The 18,142-nt window shown below is 37.5% G+C and overlaps 1 protein-coding gene across 3 annotated transcripts in view; it reads left to right on the top strand.

Annotated features, from left to right (window-relative positions):
- LOC102013195 (ankyrin repeat domain-containing protein 26-like) overlaps positions 1-18,142 on the top strand; it is a gene marked incomplete at its 5' end in the record, with an annotated part of 49,364 nt that overhangs the window by 25,487 nt on the left and 5,735 nt on the right. For all 3 annotated transcript variants that reach the window (XR_001234545.1, XR_001234544.1, XM_013515561.1), the window contains 7 exon segments: positions 1,553-1,623; positions 2,066-2,159; positions 13,247-13,293; positions 13,767-13,860; positions 14,495-14,704; positions 15,453-15,622; positions 16,618-16,846. Coding sequence is in view for 1 of the 3 variants with exons in the window: in XM_013515561.1 (XP_013371015.1) it covers positions 1,553-1,623; positions 2,066-2,159; positions 13,247-13,293; positions 13,767-13,860; positions 14,495-14,704; positions 15,453-15,622; positions 16,618-16,846 (915 nt within the window).

Below are 18,142 nucleotides of genomic sequence, written 5' to 3'. Positions count from 1 at the left end.
CAACAGCCAAAATCATACTAAATGGACAAAAACTGAACGTTTTCACTCTAAAATCAGGAACATGACAAAGATCGCCACTAGCACCACTTCTATTCAATATAGTTTGGGAAACAGCCAGAGCAAATACACAAGTGAAAGAAATAAAAGAAATAAAGATAAGAAAGGGAAAAGTTAAATTATCGTTATTTGCAGATGAATGATACTCTACGTAGAAGACCTCAAACACTCCACACCAAAAGACTTCTAGATTTAATAACCAAATTCAGTAGCATAGGTGTATACAAAGTCAACACTCAAAAATCAATTAACATTCCTGTACTCAAACAAATTCACTGAGAGAGAAATTAGGGAAACCACACCCTTCACAATAGCATCCCCAAAATGTGAAATACTTAGGAATCAATCTAACAAAGGAAGTAAAAAATCTATACATTGAAAATTACAATACTCTGAAAAAGGAAATCAAAGAGGATATCAGAAAATGGAAAGATATCCCTTGATCATCGATAGGAAGAACCAACATAGTGAAAATGGCCATACTCCCAAAATTGGTATATAGATTTACTGCAATCCCAATCAAACTGCGATTAGCATACTTCATAGAACTAGAGAAAACATTCCTAAAATTCATTTGGAGCCAGAAGTATATTCATAAAGTTTCATGACCACCGCCATAGTCAGTCAATTGTAGGGCACTTTCATTACCTGGAAAAGAAACTCCTGATTGCTTGGCTCTTGGCTTCTCCTAGTCTGTTCTTCCCATATTCTAGGAAATTCATTTCTTTTTGGTCTTTATAACTGCCCTGTTCTAGACATTTTGCATATACAGAGTCATATTTAGTTCTTTTACACTGAATTCTTTCACTTAGTGTAATGTTTTCACAGTGTTCATGTGTGTTGTAGCAAGTACCAGCACTTTATTTCATTCTACTGATAGGAAATATTGTATTATACAGCCATGCCATTTATCCACTCACCAGCTGAGGTCACTTTTTGGCTGTTAGTGATAATTTTGCTATGAACATTGACTTGCAAGTTCCTGAGTGCTACACATACTTTTATTTCCCTGCCACTGGCTTTTATCCTCTGAGTTAATTGGCTCGTTGCACCATCTCTCTGCTACTCTTCATCATGTCCTGCCTTTTCAGTTTTCTTTTCTTTTTTTTTTGGTTTTTCTCCGGTACCGGGAACCAAACTCACGACCTTGCGCTTGCCAGGCAGATGCTTTTGCCGCTGAGCTAAATCCCCAGCCCCTTCAATTTTCATTTGTTTGTCCTCCTTTATTTAGAACTGTTTCACAATTTAATCTTTTTGTTAGGATTTCTCTGACTGCTCTCTAATCGACCTATCTGACCTTATCTATGCAGAATAATTTCACCATTAGTTTTGTTTGAAGCCATTTATTTAACTTTACAGTTGTAGCAGAAAACTAGCCGTAAGCAGCACCCACTGAGTGGGTAGGGCCATTTTCCAATGACAATTTTTTGACAAAAACAAGAGATGGGCAGAGCGGTATTATATTACTAGTAAACTTCCTTTTTCATCATTTTAGTTGCAAGAAGCACAGGATCGACACAAAGAAGCTGTACAGCGTGCAGAGAAGATGGAAGATCACCTACAAAAGTATAACTTAAAACATCATGTGCAATAATTTGTATATTTATAAAGCAAATAGGAACTGTGGTATGAGCATTCTATCAGTTATGATAATAAATACATGCAAGTGAAGCCAGGAGGAAATTTCATGTCAACTTCAAATGCATATTTTCGGCCTGGGGATGCACCCCAGGGACTGAGTGTAAGCTTTGTATGCATATGACCCCTGGGTTCACTCCCCAGCACTACAATAGGTAACAAAGAAAGAGAAATGTTAAGTTTTTGCATATTGTCCCTAAATTATGCACATTGTTCACAAAACAATGCTAGAAAAATGAAAGAGTAACCATAGCTTGCATTTTCATTTTAAATTTTAAGAATTTATGTAATACCTTTTCAGATGTTTATTGAGATTAACTGGTGATTTAAAATTGGTCTATAAAAATGGCTTTTCAAATATACATTTTAGGCTTAAACTTGAAAATTCCAAGTTAAAAGTTACAATAAAAAAGCAAGCAGAAGAAAATGAACGGCTTCAGAAAAACCTTACAATTGCAAATTTGGTAAGTTGATCTTTTAGTAATTTGTGTCAGACTAAATAGGAATTTTTACTTTCCTTGTAGCGGTAGTATACAGGAATATTTTAAGCAGTTGACTGAATAAAATATTTATTGTATTCATATCAGTATTACTTTCTATTAGTAGTGCAAGTCCCTTTAATACAAAGTGATTGAATTCACAAAATGCATGTTTGTGGTTATAAGATTTTAAAGATTGTGATAGCATAAAATGAGAATTTTGTTCTTACAACGTTTTATTTATCTATTATCTATTGAAGGTCATGCGGTCATTTTCACCTTTTGGCTCTTGAGAATAATACTGCTCTGGACACTGGTGTTCAGCTATGTTTGAGTCACTGCTAATATATTAGAAAAGTTTCTGAGATCCCAAAAAATTTAAGTGATTCTTTGATTCAAAATTCTCAATTTCTGTTGTAATCTAAGTCTTTCAGTGTGGTTTTAGAAATGAATTGTTTGTAATTTGTATTCCTCATCAAGAATGGATGGCAGATTATTGTTTAGACAGCCTCTTCCATCAAGGAATATGTTTTCTGTTTGGATTTTTTAAAAACAGAAGAGATGCCAGTGAAAAGGTGGAAATGGCTACTTGGTCTACTAGCACTTCCCAGAATATCCTAACGGTCCTAGCATTTGCAGGTTTAGAAATGAACTATTCTCCATTCATTTGTGTTCTCTGTCCTTTCAAAGAGTTAACAGTCCAATCTCAGAGAAGACGAATGTTTAATTTTGGATATGTTACTAATGTAGAAACAAAACTACATAACTATTTAAGAGGCAAAAGAGAAACTCTTCTTTCCTTCATACTCTCCTTGATAGCAGCTGCAGCCGTGACACTGCATTGCGAAGACTGCATTGGCATGGTGAGGTAGCTGCTCCCACTAACAGGTGTCTTTCAGTCACAGTAGCTGGGTTCATGCTGCTCGTTTTACACATACACCTTTCAGGTGTTGACTGGCCTTACTCATGGCCAGAGAAACACTGAGAAATATTTTTTTCTGAATTTCATGTAAGTCTCATTTGTTAGCACACTTTTTACACTCATCATGTGACCATACATTGACGCAGAGTCCTCTGTGAATGAGAAGGGACGCCAGGAGCCATCTGCTTTCATAGTGTCATGCAGAAATGTATGAAGGCACCAAGCACCGAGAAACTGGTAATAGCACCTAAAACCTAGTGATCTTCAAATCTTCAAATCTTCTGTACATTCACGTGGAAGTGAATTGGGAACACAGCATAAAATTATTAGCCATGTTGAAGTCTCTGTGAATGAGAAATGTAATGAAAAATCTTTCAGCTCTCCTACTCAGTAGCCCCAGCTTCTCTAGGACGTTTTCATATCGTGCATCCCTACCACTCAGATTGCATGGGTTAGGACTTTTTATATACACAATTTTGTCTGGATTGGGAAAAGATAATTGTATCTGTCTCAAGCCTCCCTCCAGCCAGGGATATAGCTCAGTGGCATAAGCACCTACCTGGCAAGCGCAAGGTCCTGAGTTCAATCCCTGGTACAAAAAAAAAAAAAAAAAAAAAAAATCAAGTGTCCAAATAGTATGGTTGACTGTACCTCTGAAAGAAACCTCAGAACAAGATGTCAGCAGGTCAGTGTACAGAATGAAATGATTCAAAGCAAAACAAAACAGTAGAGCATACCGCAGCCCTGCTGTGGGTCCCCAGCAAGCAGTGTACGGCCACAAGCAGTACAGCAGGCAGTTGGACACTATATCCCGAGGGGCCCGACAAAACCAGCAGTATGTGAAGTGAACTGCTGCTGTGCTTCAGCATGCACACAAGTGGAACAGAAGTAGACAGAAGGGGCCGCCATTTTACTCCAAAGGGAACAGAGTGAACCCCAGGATAACAGGCCTGGGTGTCTTTATGCTAAAGCCCTGGAGTGGAATAAGTGAAGAGTCATCCAGGCACAGTAGACTGCAGGCAGTTGGGAGGCAGGCTAGGGGGAAATCTGCTAAGACCACATAGACTCTGCTCAGGTGGTTGCCCAAAGTGACTCTTAGCCCTAAATACAAAGGACTGGATATGCCCTTCTGCTCTGGGGCCAGCGGAATGACCCTGACACCATGGCACAAGCAGACAAGCTCCTTCCTCCTACCAGGCATTCCCACTGACAAGGGCATTCCCCCTGCCCCACAATTAGCAGATAAGAGCTAGTGGTGTAGAATAGGGGAAGCTGTACAAGGTGCAGAAACAGACAGTTGTACATGGCTCTGGGAACAACCATGGGCTTTCCCTATCTGAGAGTGTCACAGCAAATGAGATAGTGCCATAGAGACAAACATGGTAAGGATGAGTGGACAAACGTTGTCAGCTGGAGACCAGTCCTAGCCCCTACCTTCACAGGACAAAATCAGCCCCACCCAGCACAAATTCTACTTCAGACTTGATGGGGTTACAGACCATATCGCTGGGATCCAACGACATTACTACAGAATGGTGGACATCAAAGGAATTGTATTATCTTTTTCTTTGATTGGCTTTGCTTTTTCAGGCTGATTAGGGCAGAGTTTGTTTTGTTTTGTTTTGTTTTGGGTTTGGTTTGTTTTGTTGTTGTTTTGGATTTTTTTGTTGCTTTGTACTACTGTATTTGTTTGTTCTTGGTTTCTTTTTATTGGCTTTTTTTTTTGACTAATTAGATTTATTATCTGTGTTTTTTTGTTATGTTCATCTTTTGTCTCTTCCCTCAACTATCTCTCTTGATTTTATGATACTTTCATGTGAATGAACATCATCTCTTCTTTTTCTGGTTTGCTTCAATATTTGTTTGCTTACCCTTTAATTCTTTCCTTTCTGTACTATTCTCAAGCCTCCCCAAAACTGAGTGATCATCATAAGCCCTGTAGCCTTACTTCTGCTACATTTATCTCTCTGTTTTGTCTCTGTCCCTCTTGAATACCACTCAAACAGGGTAAAATCAATTTACCAAGGGGGAAACTCATTACACACTCCTGGCATATGTTAGATTTGTTATATAAGTGTAGAGTCTGCTCCTAAGGTTAAAGATACCAAATAATAGTTACCACAGTTTGTCAGTTGTTACACTGTGCTTGATGATATTGTTATTGCTAATTGTACTTCTTTAGCCAGGATGTCATACATGTTGTAGTCAGTCTTTCTCCCTCATATGAGAATATTGTGATTGTCTGGGTTAATAACCCATCACCATAGTCCAACAGCAAAGGACGGGGTGCTGAGCCAAATAAATATTAACTTCTCATCCTTTATAAATTGGAAGGATAGGTTCTTGGGATAAACACAAAGGCCAGAACCACCTACACCTAAAAGTTCGACATTCCCTAGGAAAGTATGGATACTAGGGATAAAGCTATCTACCATAAAAAATCTACAAGAGCCAACACAGAAAATAAAATATAGAAAATGACATGAAGCAGAAGCAAAATGCAACCCCAGACCACCCAGCCCCTCCAGGACAAGTCCAGAGCACAGTGAAATAGGGGAAATCAGAATCCATACATTGGATTTGTCTGAAATTATAGCAGCATAAGTGAAAAACCAAATGAATATTACTATAGAAAAGATAATCTCTCAGGTAAAAAAAGGAAATGATGATCAAAGTGAAAGACATGCCCAATGAATCTAGAGTAGATACAGGTTTTAAAAATACAGGTACTAAAGCAAATGATGGAAACCATGAATGCTGAAAATAGGAAAGAAATGGAAACCATGAAACAGATCCCAATAGATATCCAAGAGATTTAAAACTCAGTTGAAAATATATGCAATCAATAGAATGAAGACAAAAATAAAATATCAGATCTAGAAGACAGGATTGCAGTTAGTGACCATGACAAGAAGAATGATATCTTAAAAACAGCAAGGGGTCATGGAAAATCAATCCAACAGTTGCAAGATGAAGCAAAGAAATAAATAAGACATTGGAGTTGATAGGAAAGCTGAAGATAGCTTAAATGCCATTAAAAATTTCTTCACAGAAATAATGGCAGAAAATTTACCAAATACGGATAAAGAATTTGACATACAAATAAAGGCATATAGAACTCCAGTCATCCATGACCAGAATAAATCCATACCAAAGCGTATAATAAGATCCCCGAAATTCAGCACAGGAACAGAATCTTAAAAGCTGATAAAGAAAAAGATAGCTTTTAAGAAACAGCTTATCAGAAAAGGAAAGCCCACCAGAATCACAGCAGAGTTCTCAACACAAACCCTCAAGAAAAGAAGAGCTTGGAGTAAAATATTCAAGTACTGTAAGAGAACAACTTTGAACCTAGACTGATGTACTCTGCTAAACTGTCTTTCAAAATTAATGGAGAAATAAGATACTTCTATGACAAAGAACAACTGAAAAAATTCATGACCACCACACCAGCTCTCCAAAATACTCTGAAGGATACTTTAGGAAAAGATAAGGAAGGCCAAAATTCCAAGAACACCAATAGAAAGAAGGAAGCAAGCAGGGAAAGCAATTAAACAGAAGGGAGACAGGGTACCAACAATTAAAAAAAAATAATAATATGAGAAAGATAAGCTAACACATAACAGTTATAACCATCAATATAAATGGTTTCAATTCACCAATCAAAAGAAACAGACTGGCAGAATGGACGAAGAAGCAAGATCCAACAATATGCTGCATTCAACAAACACATTTAACTCAAAAAGTATTTCATAGATTGCAAGCCAAAGGATGGAAAACAATACTCCAGGCCACAGGAAGTCAGAAGATAGCAGGGATAGCTATTCTATTTGCAGACAATATGAACTTCAAGCCAAGACTGATCAAAAGAGACAAAGAAGGTCAGTACATACTTGCTAAGGGCAACTCCAGGAAGAAGAGATAACAATTATATATATATATATATATGCACCAAATGCCAGTGCACCCAATACATAAAACAAATATTAACAGACATGAAAAATCAAATAAGCACCAACACAATTCTAATAGGGGACCTTAATACCCCACTCTCACAAATCGATCAACTAGACAAAAAGTCAATAAAGAAATACCAGAACGAAACCAAATCTGTGAACAAATGGACATAGTAGATGTCTACAGAGTGTTTGACCCCACAGCATCAGAATACATATTCTTCTCAGCTGCACATGGGACAGTTTCCAAAATAGGCCACATACTATCTCATAGAACATGCTAAAGTAAATGAAGAACTAAAATCATCCCACCTATATTATCAGACCGTAGTGCAATAAAAACAAATGGAAATTAAGCAACACCATCCTGATCAACCAGTGGGTGACAGATGAAATTAAAGAAGTAATTAGAGAGCTTCTGCAATTAAATGATAATGCTGATGCAACATATAAGAACTTTGCAACACAATGAAAGCAGTTCTAAGAGGGAAATTATTAGCAGTGAATATTCACATCAGGAAAATAGAGCAAGTTTAAAAAACAATATAATGTTGAACCTCAAACTTCTAGAAAAAGAACAACAAATCAAGCTAAAAGCTCATATGAGAGAGAAAATTATAAAGAGCAGAAATTAATGCAATTGAGACTATGAAAACAATACAAAGAATCAATGAATCAGAGTTGATTCTTTGAAAGATTAAATAAAATTGATAAACTCTTAGCCAACCTCATCAAACAGAGGAAAGAAAAGACTAAAATTTTAGCATTTAGGAATGAAAAGGGAGAAATTACGATGGATCCTGCAGAAATTCATAAGATAATGCAAGTTAGTTATACTATTATTGCATTATCTTATTCATAAGATAATGCAAGTTAGTTCATAGGAAGGAAAGGTTGTGCTAATATTGATTGGAGAATTTTTATGCTCATATTTTGTACTCTAACTAAAGATAATAATATGCAATGCATCAGCTGTTGTTATTCTCCTATCATCTTGTTACGAAACTTTCTTTTACCTTTTTTCCATAAAATAAAAAAGAAAAAATCCAGAAGTTTATAAATACCTACATAAAAATCTGTACTCTAATTCTAGTAAGATGGAAAACATAAAAGAAATGAACAGATTCCTTGACACACATGAATTTCCAAAACTGAATCAAGATGATATAAAAATTCAAAATAACCTGTATCAGTAAATGAAATTGAAAATGTAGTTAAAAACTTAGCAACGAAAAAAGCCCTGGTCCAGATGGATTTACTGCTGAATTCTTCAAGAAATTTATAGAAGTTTTAATGCCACCACTGATGAAACTTTACCAAAATTGGGAGGGAAGCAATACTCCCAAAGTTATTCCTAGAGGAAAGCATTACCTGGATAAAAAAAAAAAAAAAAAAAAAAAAAAAAAAAAAGACCAACCAAAAAAGAGAACTATAGGCCAGAAGTCCTCAATGAGATAGTGACAAATAGAATGCAGCAAATCTGCAAAAATATTGTACACCATGACCAGGTAGGATTCAACTCATGCATGGATGGTTCAACATACACAATTCAATAAATGTAATACACTATATCAATGGAGACAAAGACAAAAGTCAATAGATGCAGAAAAAAATTAACAAATTCCAACACACAGGCATGATAAAAACCCTACAGAAAATTGGAATACATTGTCTTTATCTCAATCTGATAAAGGCTGTCTATGACAATCCAAGAGCTAACATCGTACTAAATGGCCAAAAACTGAAAGCTTTCACTCTAAAATCATGAATAAGACAAGATGTCCACTATCACCACTCCTATTCAGCAAACATTACCCAGAGCAATTAGATAAGAAAAAGAAATAATTGAAAGAAGATAGAAAAGGGAAAAGTTAAATTATCATTACTTGCAGATGACTGATACTCTACATAGAAGATACCAAACACTCCACCAAAGGACTTATAGAGTTAATAACTCAATTTAGTAGTGTAGCTGGATACAAAGTCAGCACTCTAAAATCAATTGTATTTCTGTACTCCAGCAACAAATGCAGTGAGAGAGAAATTAGGGAAATAACACCTTTCAAAATACCATTCAAAAACAGAAATACTTAGGAACGAATCTAACAAAGTTAAAGATCTATACATTGAATTACAGTACCATGAAAAAGGAGATCAAAGATGATACCAGAAAATCCAAAGATAACGCTTGCTCATGTATAGAAAGAACCAAAGTAGTGAAAATGGCCATACTGCCAAAATTCTTATACAGATTTAATGCAATCCCAAGCAAAATACCATTAGCACACCTCATAGAAGTAGAGAAAAAATGCTAAAATCCATTTGGAACCAGAAGAGACCTAGAAGAGTAAAAACAATCCTAGGCAATAAAAACAAGGCAGTAGACATCACAATCCCTGACTTAAAATTATACTACAAAGCTACTGTGATGAAAACAGCATGGTACTGGCAATAAGATAGACCTGAGGATCAGTGGAACAGATTAGAAGTTGTATAAACAATCCCACATGCATTCAACTACCTTTGAAAACGGGGCCAAATACATTCCCTGAAAGAAAGATAGCCTCTTTAAAAAATAGTGCAGGAGAAACTGACTTTCCACATGCTGAAGACTAAAACTAGACCTATGTCTAGCACCATTCACTAAACTAAAGTCAAAGTGGATCAAAGATCTAAATATTAAAACAGAAACACTAAGTCTTCTGGAAGAAAGAATGGGTAGAACTCTTGAAGAAACAGATGACAAACATTTCATGAACAAAACCCCAACTACGTAGGAAATACTATAAAGAATCAGTAACTGGGATCTCATCCTATTAAACTTTTGCTCAGGAAAAGAAATTACCAATAGAGTAAAAAGATAAACAGTGGACTTATATCTAGAGCATATAAAAAATTGAAAAAGTCAGACCCCCTAAATTTAGAGACCCACTCCAAAACTGGACATCTGAGATGAATATTCACTTCTCAGAGGAAGAAATACAAATAGCAAATAAATGTATGAGAAAATGTTCAACATCACTGGTCATTTGAGACATGCAAATTAAGACTGCTAAGATTCCATTTCAACCCAGAAACAATGGCTATTATCAAGAAATTAACCAATAACAAATGATAGAGGGGCTGTGGAGGAAAAGAACTGTTGGTGGGAGTGTAGACTGGTGCAACTACTGTGGAAATCAGTGTGGAGATTACTCGAAAAACTAGGACCAGAGACCTCATTTGATCCAGCTATTCTCCTTCTTGGTATCTGTCTTAGTTACTTTTTTCTCATTGCTGAGACAAAATACCTGATGCCCAAAATTAAGGAAGGAAAGGTTTATTTAGCTCACAGTTTGTGGAGGTTTTAGTCTGTAATCAGCTGGCTCCAAGGCAGGGTGGCATGGCACAGGGCAACACTTCAAGGTGGCAGAAGACAGCAAAAGTAGCAAAAGCAAAAGCGGGGAGAGCAAGCCTCTTTTCCTGCCTTATACTGTAAGAAGGTCACCACCTCCTAGGGCAGGTGTAGCACTTACATCATCTCCATGCCCTCCTCTTGCATAGGATGAGGATGTTTACAAAGTGAGGACCCTGACCCCCTGCTCAGTTGCTTAAACTTCTGAACTTTTCAAGTTGACACAGTGTGTCAACCATTACAATCCATCCCTTGTCTTTTTTTTTTTTTTTTTGTACTGGGAATTGAACTCATAACCTCAGGCTTGCCAGGCAAGTGCTTATGGTGCTGAGCTATATCCCCAGCTCCACCCCTTGTCAACTTGGCAACCAGACACATTTCTTTAAACTGGTCTCTAGATACAAAAACATGCTTAGTATTATCATTTCACAACTTGAACATTATAACACAGGTTAAACATTCCTTAAGAACCAGTATTAAGTCTGTCAACATCATATTACATTAGAACTGTAACATTCTATCCCTGTCCCCCCAAAGGTTCATGAAGTCCCTTTATGCAAAAAGCATTTAGTCCATCTCTAATAGTTGCCAAAGTCCTAAGAGTTTCAGCATTGCTGAAAAGTCCAAGTCCCAAGTCCCCCCTGCCAAGATGTAAGGCAAACTTTTAGTTGCAAACCTCTGTACAAATGAAAAGAAACTTAAACACTTCCAGCATTCAATGGTACAAGATAAACATTTTCCTTCCTAAAGTTACAAATAGAGGAATGCAAAGGATTGGGACCAAAGCAAGCCCAAAATCCAGCACAGCAAACATTAAGTCCTGTAGTTCCATGTGCAGCATCTGAAGCAATCTGTGGCACATTGTAAGCTCCAAAGAGCTGAGTGACTTCATCCCTACAGCACTTCCGGTGGTTACTGCTCCCATGGCTTCTCTCTTAGGCTTACTTTGCTCCCTCCTTGCAGCTTTCCTTAGATGATCCACATTCTTAGCTTTCCAAACTTCTGGGGTCTCCACTGAACTTTTGGCTTCACACTCACAGCTTCACACCCAGCCCTCACAGCACACTTCCTGACTTCCCAGGCCCTCTGAAATCAAGGTGGAAGCCTTCTTAACCCCACAACTCTTGCATTTTGCAGGCACCAAAGACCAGCACCACATGGATGATGCCAAGGTCTGCTGCCAGATGGAGCAGTAGTCAAGCTTCCCTCTCTCTTGGCTATAGCGGTCGAGTGCCTGGATCACTGGGCACTCTGAATCCAGTTCTGAAGAACAAATTTTCTATGTTACCACCATTCTGGAACATGGTGCTTTGTGGCTTTATTCTCAGAGCGAAGTCTTTCACTTTTGCAGTTTTGAGGCTGAAAAGGAGACTTGCTGCTTCTTGTGATGCCTTCAGGCCATCTTTTATATTGTTCCTTCTCAGTAATCGAGATCTCCTCAGCTCTATCTCTGTAGTTCACAATTTTACTGGAGCTTCCTATATGGCCAAACTCACATTTTAAATTATCCTGCTGGGTACTTTTCTCTTGATTCACAACATAAATCTGGCTAAAAGCCCTCAACAATAGCCCTGCCACCACCTCAACATTTGACTGCCTTGAACTTCTTCTGCCAGATTAATTAGTCTACTGCCCTTAATCTCAGTCTCATGCAGTCTCTGCACACACGAAAAATGCAAACAAACTTTCTGCAAAGCCGTAACACACATCATCTGGAGTCCAGCACCCAATGTAGTCCTTCTTTCCAGCAGAAACCTCAGTTTTGGAGGTGGGACACCAGGCCTCTTGACAGTGTCCCTGGTGCCCCATTTGCTTTCTTTGCCAGGTTCACTGAACTTCTGGTTTGGTGTCCTCCTACATGGTTTGGAGCTTTGTGTTTTGTTTTTAAATAGCAGTAAGCCATATTTACTATCAGTGCCTATGTGAGTTACTATAATGTGTAGTAAATGACCTCAAAAATCAGTGTCTCGAAGCAAGATTTACTTTGTTCACAGTTGGCATTTGACCAGTTCCTCCTTCTCTTGCTTGGCATCAATGTGGTAACTCAAAGCTGGGGCCTAGAGTCATCCAGACTGTTCCTTCCCTGTGTGGAGCTGGAACTAGCTTGGATGGACCTGCAGGAGGGGCAGCTGATGGACCAGCAGCATGAGGACCCCTTCAGTGTGGGGGTTGGATTCTCAGGTGACCTTCCCTAAAGAAATTTGGGTTGAAGCTTCTCACATTCTCTAACCTCACCTTAGAGACCGTACAGCCGGTTCACCCTGTAGACTTGCTTTGAAACTGGAACTCTAAATAGTCATTTATATCCAAAGGAGAGTAAAATTCCAATTCCATATCGCTGAAATCTCACCAAGCTGTGTTGTTTAGTATGCTCTCTTACCCATGTGGGCAGAATCAGAAGATCACAAGATAATGCTGTTATTGAATTGTCTTCTTTTTTCAAAAATAATGTATGGATCATATTGCTATTATATTTGGAAATGCCGTTGCTACTTACAGAGAATTATGACTTATGGAATGCAATTTAAATTAACATAAAACACTTGCTGTTCAGAAAAAGACCAGTGACAACACATTCTACATTTTCAAGATTCATGTATTACAGTCTTATTTTCTAAATCTTTCTGGGTCACCAGAATCCTATAGAACTACTCAGTTAAGTCTGCAGTTATAGCACAGAAATTGCCATAAAAAGCATGCAGATAAAGGAGTATCATGTTCCAGTATAATTTATCACTAAAAAAGAAAACTGGGCAGGTTTATACTAAATTATTAGTAATTTTTTTATTCTTTGTTTCAGCTGCAAGAAGCACATGATCAACACAAAGGGACTGTACGAACTGCTGAGTAAGGTTGCCTATAAAAGTATAATTTAAAGAACATATAAAACAACTTGAGTATATATAAAGCAAATGAACTGGCAACATGAGAATAAGATCAGTTATGATATAAATACATGTGGGTTAAGCCACGGAAAAACTTCATCTGAAGTACTTGAAATCTCTAATGTAGGGCTTGGGCTGGAGCTAAGTCATGAGTATGAGCTTTGCATGCTTGAGGCCTTGAGCTTGACAGTCCTCAATTCCCAGGACTATTAAAAAAAAAAAAAAACAAGAAAAAATGTAATGCATAATTTTGAAACATTATCCCTAAATTTTGCATATTATTCACAAAATGCACTAGAAAAGTGATAGTTACCAGATCATCTCCTTCTCAAAATTTTAATAATGTATATAATTATTGTTTCAGATGTTTGCTCAGAAATTAAGTGGCGTGTTCTAAATTGATGTGTAAAAGTAATTTTTCCAAATACATTCTAGGCTTGAACTTGAAAATTCCAAATTAAAAGTTATAATAGAAAAACAAACAGTGGAAAATCAGCAGCTTCAGAAAAACCTGTTGAGTACAAATATGGTAAGTCAATCTGTGAGTAGCTTTTGTCAGTTTAAAAAGGAGTTTATATTTCCCTAGTAGTAGCATACAGGAATTTTAGGTAAAATGAAAAGTCTCATTAAAATATTTGTTGTATACATACTGACACTACTTTCTAGTAGTACTGCAAGTCCTCGTAGTAGAAGGTAACTGAATTCACAAAATTGATACTTTTGGTAGTAGAATTTTAGTCTAAAAGATTGTGATAGTCTAAAATCAAGGTTTTATTCTTACCACATTTCATTTATCCATCATCCACTGATGGTCATGTGGGTCATTTCCACCTTTTGGCTCCTGTGAATATTGCCTCTTTGGGCCTGGATGTCTAGCTATGTGTTTGGGTCACTGCTGATCTGTTAAAATAGTTTTTAAAATCTCAAGAAATGTCTGTAATTATTTGATTCAGAATTTTTAATTTCTCGTAACATAAGACTTACAGTGCGGTTATGGGAGTGAGTTATTTGTAAGCTGTGTTCTTCATCAAGAATAAATACTAGGTTCTTATACAGATGGTCTCTTCCAGAGGAATGTGCCTTCTATTTGGATTTTAAAAAGGAAAAGAGATGACAGCGAAAAAGGTCTGTATCTGGATTTAAAAAGACAATTTCTTCTGCAGGAGCTATTGTCTCTGAAAACTATAGAAAAGAAATGTTTAAAGCTACAGAAAAGTAAAAAGAAGATGGAACAAGAAGTAGTAACCCTCAAATGTCACATAGAAAATAATGTGGTAGAACATGGCAGAGTACAACAATATAAACAGGAGATTGAAGCAAGAGCAAGGCAAGACTTAGAAGAAAAATTAAAACAAGTCAATGAGTTTCTACAGGTAGTTTTTATGTGTACTATGCTTTATTTCACTGAAGAGTGTATTTGGATGTGTGCATTATATGCGGTTCCTCTACTTGTGTCATAGCAACTTTTTGCAGATTTCTAGAAGGAAGATAACACCTCTCTTTCTCTTTAACTATTTAAATTTCCATAGATAAGTTGGTCTTTCAGAATAATGATTTTCATTAGAGAATCATTATACCTTTAAGACCTCTTGGCATAAAACAATACTCAGGAAGAAAAGAAAAAATGTGATGTGCAAATGGTACCATTCTCTTGAATTGTTCTTAGGTTATATTGTTCATCTTTTAAGATTAGAAACGGTTCTGTTACTCTCTGATGAATCACATTACATGAACACTAACCTAGGGGTGCTTCAGAGCTGAGGACACAGCTCAGCGGTAGAGCAGCTGCGCATCAGGCACAAGACTGTGTGTTGGCCCCTCACCGCTCCTGGTGTGTAGGGGGGATTTCAATCTTTTCAAATTCAGATTTAATAGTTGATATTAATCACGACTACCTTTAACCCTGACATCTTCTTTGCCTATCTTTAAAACTGTTCTCTGAATCACTAACTCAAAACTGGAGGAAACAGCGGGGCAGGATACATAGCTCGGTGGTAGACTGCCGGCCCAGCGTGTGCCAGGCCCTGAGTGCAATGTTTTAAAAATCCTACAGGAAAGAAATAACACAGTAATTATTTGAGTTTTAATTATTTTGAAAACATGTCCTTTAAATTTGCCTAGACACAAGCAGAAATAAGAAGTCAGATGGAAGTAAAAATCAAATGTCTGGAAACTGAACTGTCTGAAATGAAGGCTCAAGAAGAGTCGTATAAAATACAGCTGAACGTGTATCAGGAAACCTGTCTGAAAGGGTTCGAAATTACAAGGTCACTGTCAAATCAACTGAAGACGTAAGTCAAAACAGAGACTCACAGAAAGCAAATTCAGCACATTGCTTTGTCTCTGAAACGTAATTGTGAGTGAGACAGATTCGTGGAATTAGAAGATGTGAAAGCTAACCAGATGATGTAATTTTGGAAAATAATGATATAAAAGAATTTGCCTTTAAAATGTTAATTCAGGATATATCTCTTCCATGTTTTAATTTTTCTATGGTTTTTTTTCCCTTAATATTCTCATATATTGATTTTTAGTCTTTCATCTAAATAGTTTAGAAGTTGTATGACTAAGACTGTTATACTGTTGTAAAATTGTTTGTTAGCCTTCCTTGAAATAGAAATGCTGAGAAATTTAACTACTTTTGGGATGATTTCAACCCAAGTCCAAAGACTCGGGCACTCCTAACGCAGCTGGGTCAAGCGCTACTAACAGAGTTGCTGGGGGCATGTGCTGGATTAAATTTCCTCCACCGGGACCTTCGGTGAGGTCAGCAAAGGCCTGCGAATGGCTCCCAGGGCGGGCTTCTGAAATCCCTGCGCGGGCTTATTGCGTTTTTCTAGCTTTTCTTGGCTCCGTTTTATTTTTTCAGTTGTGGATGTTTATGACGTTGTAATATGTGTGCACAAGGCAGTGGCTGGTACAGTGCAGCAAACTTCCATCCCCGGCCTCTGGCCCTTAACTGGGTGTGCTGATGGTGTAGGCAGAGCCCCTGGGGAGGCGGGGTTTCCTGCCGAGCCGTCCGGGGGCAGCCGTCCTCACACCTTCTGCCCTGCGTGAATCCCTGTTGGTTAGGGACCCCCTTAGTATGTGCACAGCGTGTGCACTTCTTTGGGGCACTTTTGACGTGTCCGTGTGCACAGTGGGAGTGTCCGACACATTTTAAAGGTTAAGACACTGATCAATGGAAATCCTCTTTACACTCGGTAGCAAATTTTTTAAAAATGCAGTCGCTTAGTACTGCAGGGGAAACGAGACACTAGGTATGTGCCTTTTCCAATCTCCACAGGGCCAATGAGAAGCTCGAGGAGGCTGGCAGAGAACTTCTCGCGGAGAAACGGCGGAACAGACACGCACGGGAAACTCACAGTGCGAGGCCCCTGCTCGAATTCCCTTATGTTGGGATTCATAATAGCAGTTTGGTTCTCAACCAGAGATTTATTCCCGGTGGAAACTTAGTGGCTCCTGCCTCAGACTCATGGCCTTCGAATGAGAGTATGCAGAACCTTGAGACCAGGGTTAGTTATAGTATGCTTTTTCCTTTATGTTTCGGATTTCTGATATAATTCTTTTTGTTAAGTGTGTGAAAAACTGCGTTGTTTAGTTGACTTATGCACGTTAAGGACAAATAATTTGTTGTTAAAGAACTAAAACAGAAATGTTATAATTTTTTTTTGAAAAATCTGTGGGGAGCCCAGCATGGTGACACATGTCTGAAATCCCAGCACTTGGAGACTGAGACAGGAGGATCACCAAGAGTTCAAAACCAGCCTGAACTACATAGCAAAACACTGTCTCAAAAAATAAATATCTATCCCTGGCATTCTCACTTCTGAGAGATTCTCATTTAACTTGATTCAGTGACTGTAACTAAACTGATGTATTTTAACTTTCTTTAAAATCTACATTTAAATTAGATTTTAGAAAGTGAACATTACAGCTTCTAACTAACTATATAGGTTGTGATGCAATTTTTAAAATGTTTTCCAATTTTAGAAAAGCTAAAACTTATCTTTCTAAAGTTTTTTTCTTCATGTTCAAGGGTAGATTAGTCCTTGTACGCCAACACAATGTGTGACATGCAATAGTCACTCACTAAATATTTTCAGTGGGAGGGATTTTTTTTCTCACCATGCTAGGGACTGGATCTGGGCTTTGTGCTTGCTAAGCAGGGGCTCTACTACTAAGCTCTGAACCAAGGCTAATTTTTACATTGTTATGTTTTGTATTTTTTGGTGCATTTCTGACACTTTCAAAAATTTTCTAATGTTTTAATTTTTTTTCTTCTTAAACATCCAGTCAGTTTAGTATCTTTTATTCTATCTGATGGTATCCAAAGCCATCAAAGTCAAGAGAAGATTCCTAAAACTTTAACTTTTTACATGACAGAGCATTGTGTCTCAGTCAACTGTCAAATTGCATTTCTTTCCAACTAATAAAAACCTTATTTGGCTCACCAAGAGTGTGTACTCACTCTGAATTTTAAGTTTAATCACACTATCCTAATAGTTACGCTTGTCACTCAGCGGGCAGAGACAGTTAAATAAATGTGTTTATTATGTCATTCTAGTGTTACAATTCTTTGTCTTTACTTTGTTTCCTCAACTAACACATACACCCAGTAGTCATTTTGTCCTGTGAAAGTTTCAGGTAATCTTTTGACTTCTTCCATTTTTTTTTCATTTCATTTATTTTATTTTTCCACAAGGTGCTTCTGTTGGTTTTGTTTTGTGTTGTGTTGTTTTGTTTTTGAGTCTGGTTCTCACTGTGTAATCCAGGCTGCCCTTGAACTCACTGTGCAGCCCAGGCTGGCC

Source organism: Chinchilla lanigera, unplaced genomic scaffold (genome assembly GCF_000276665.1).
Source record: "Chinchilla lanigera isolate Chin_1 unplaced genomic scaffold, ChiLan1.0 scaffold00028, whole genome shotgun sequence".
NCBI lineage: Eukaryota > Metazoa > Chordata > Mammalia > Rodentia > Chinchillidae > Chinchilla > Chinchilla lanigera.
This window is presented reverse-complemented; position numbering and strand designations above follow the sequence as displayed.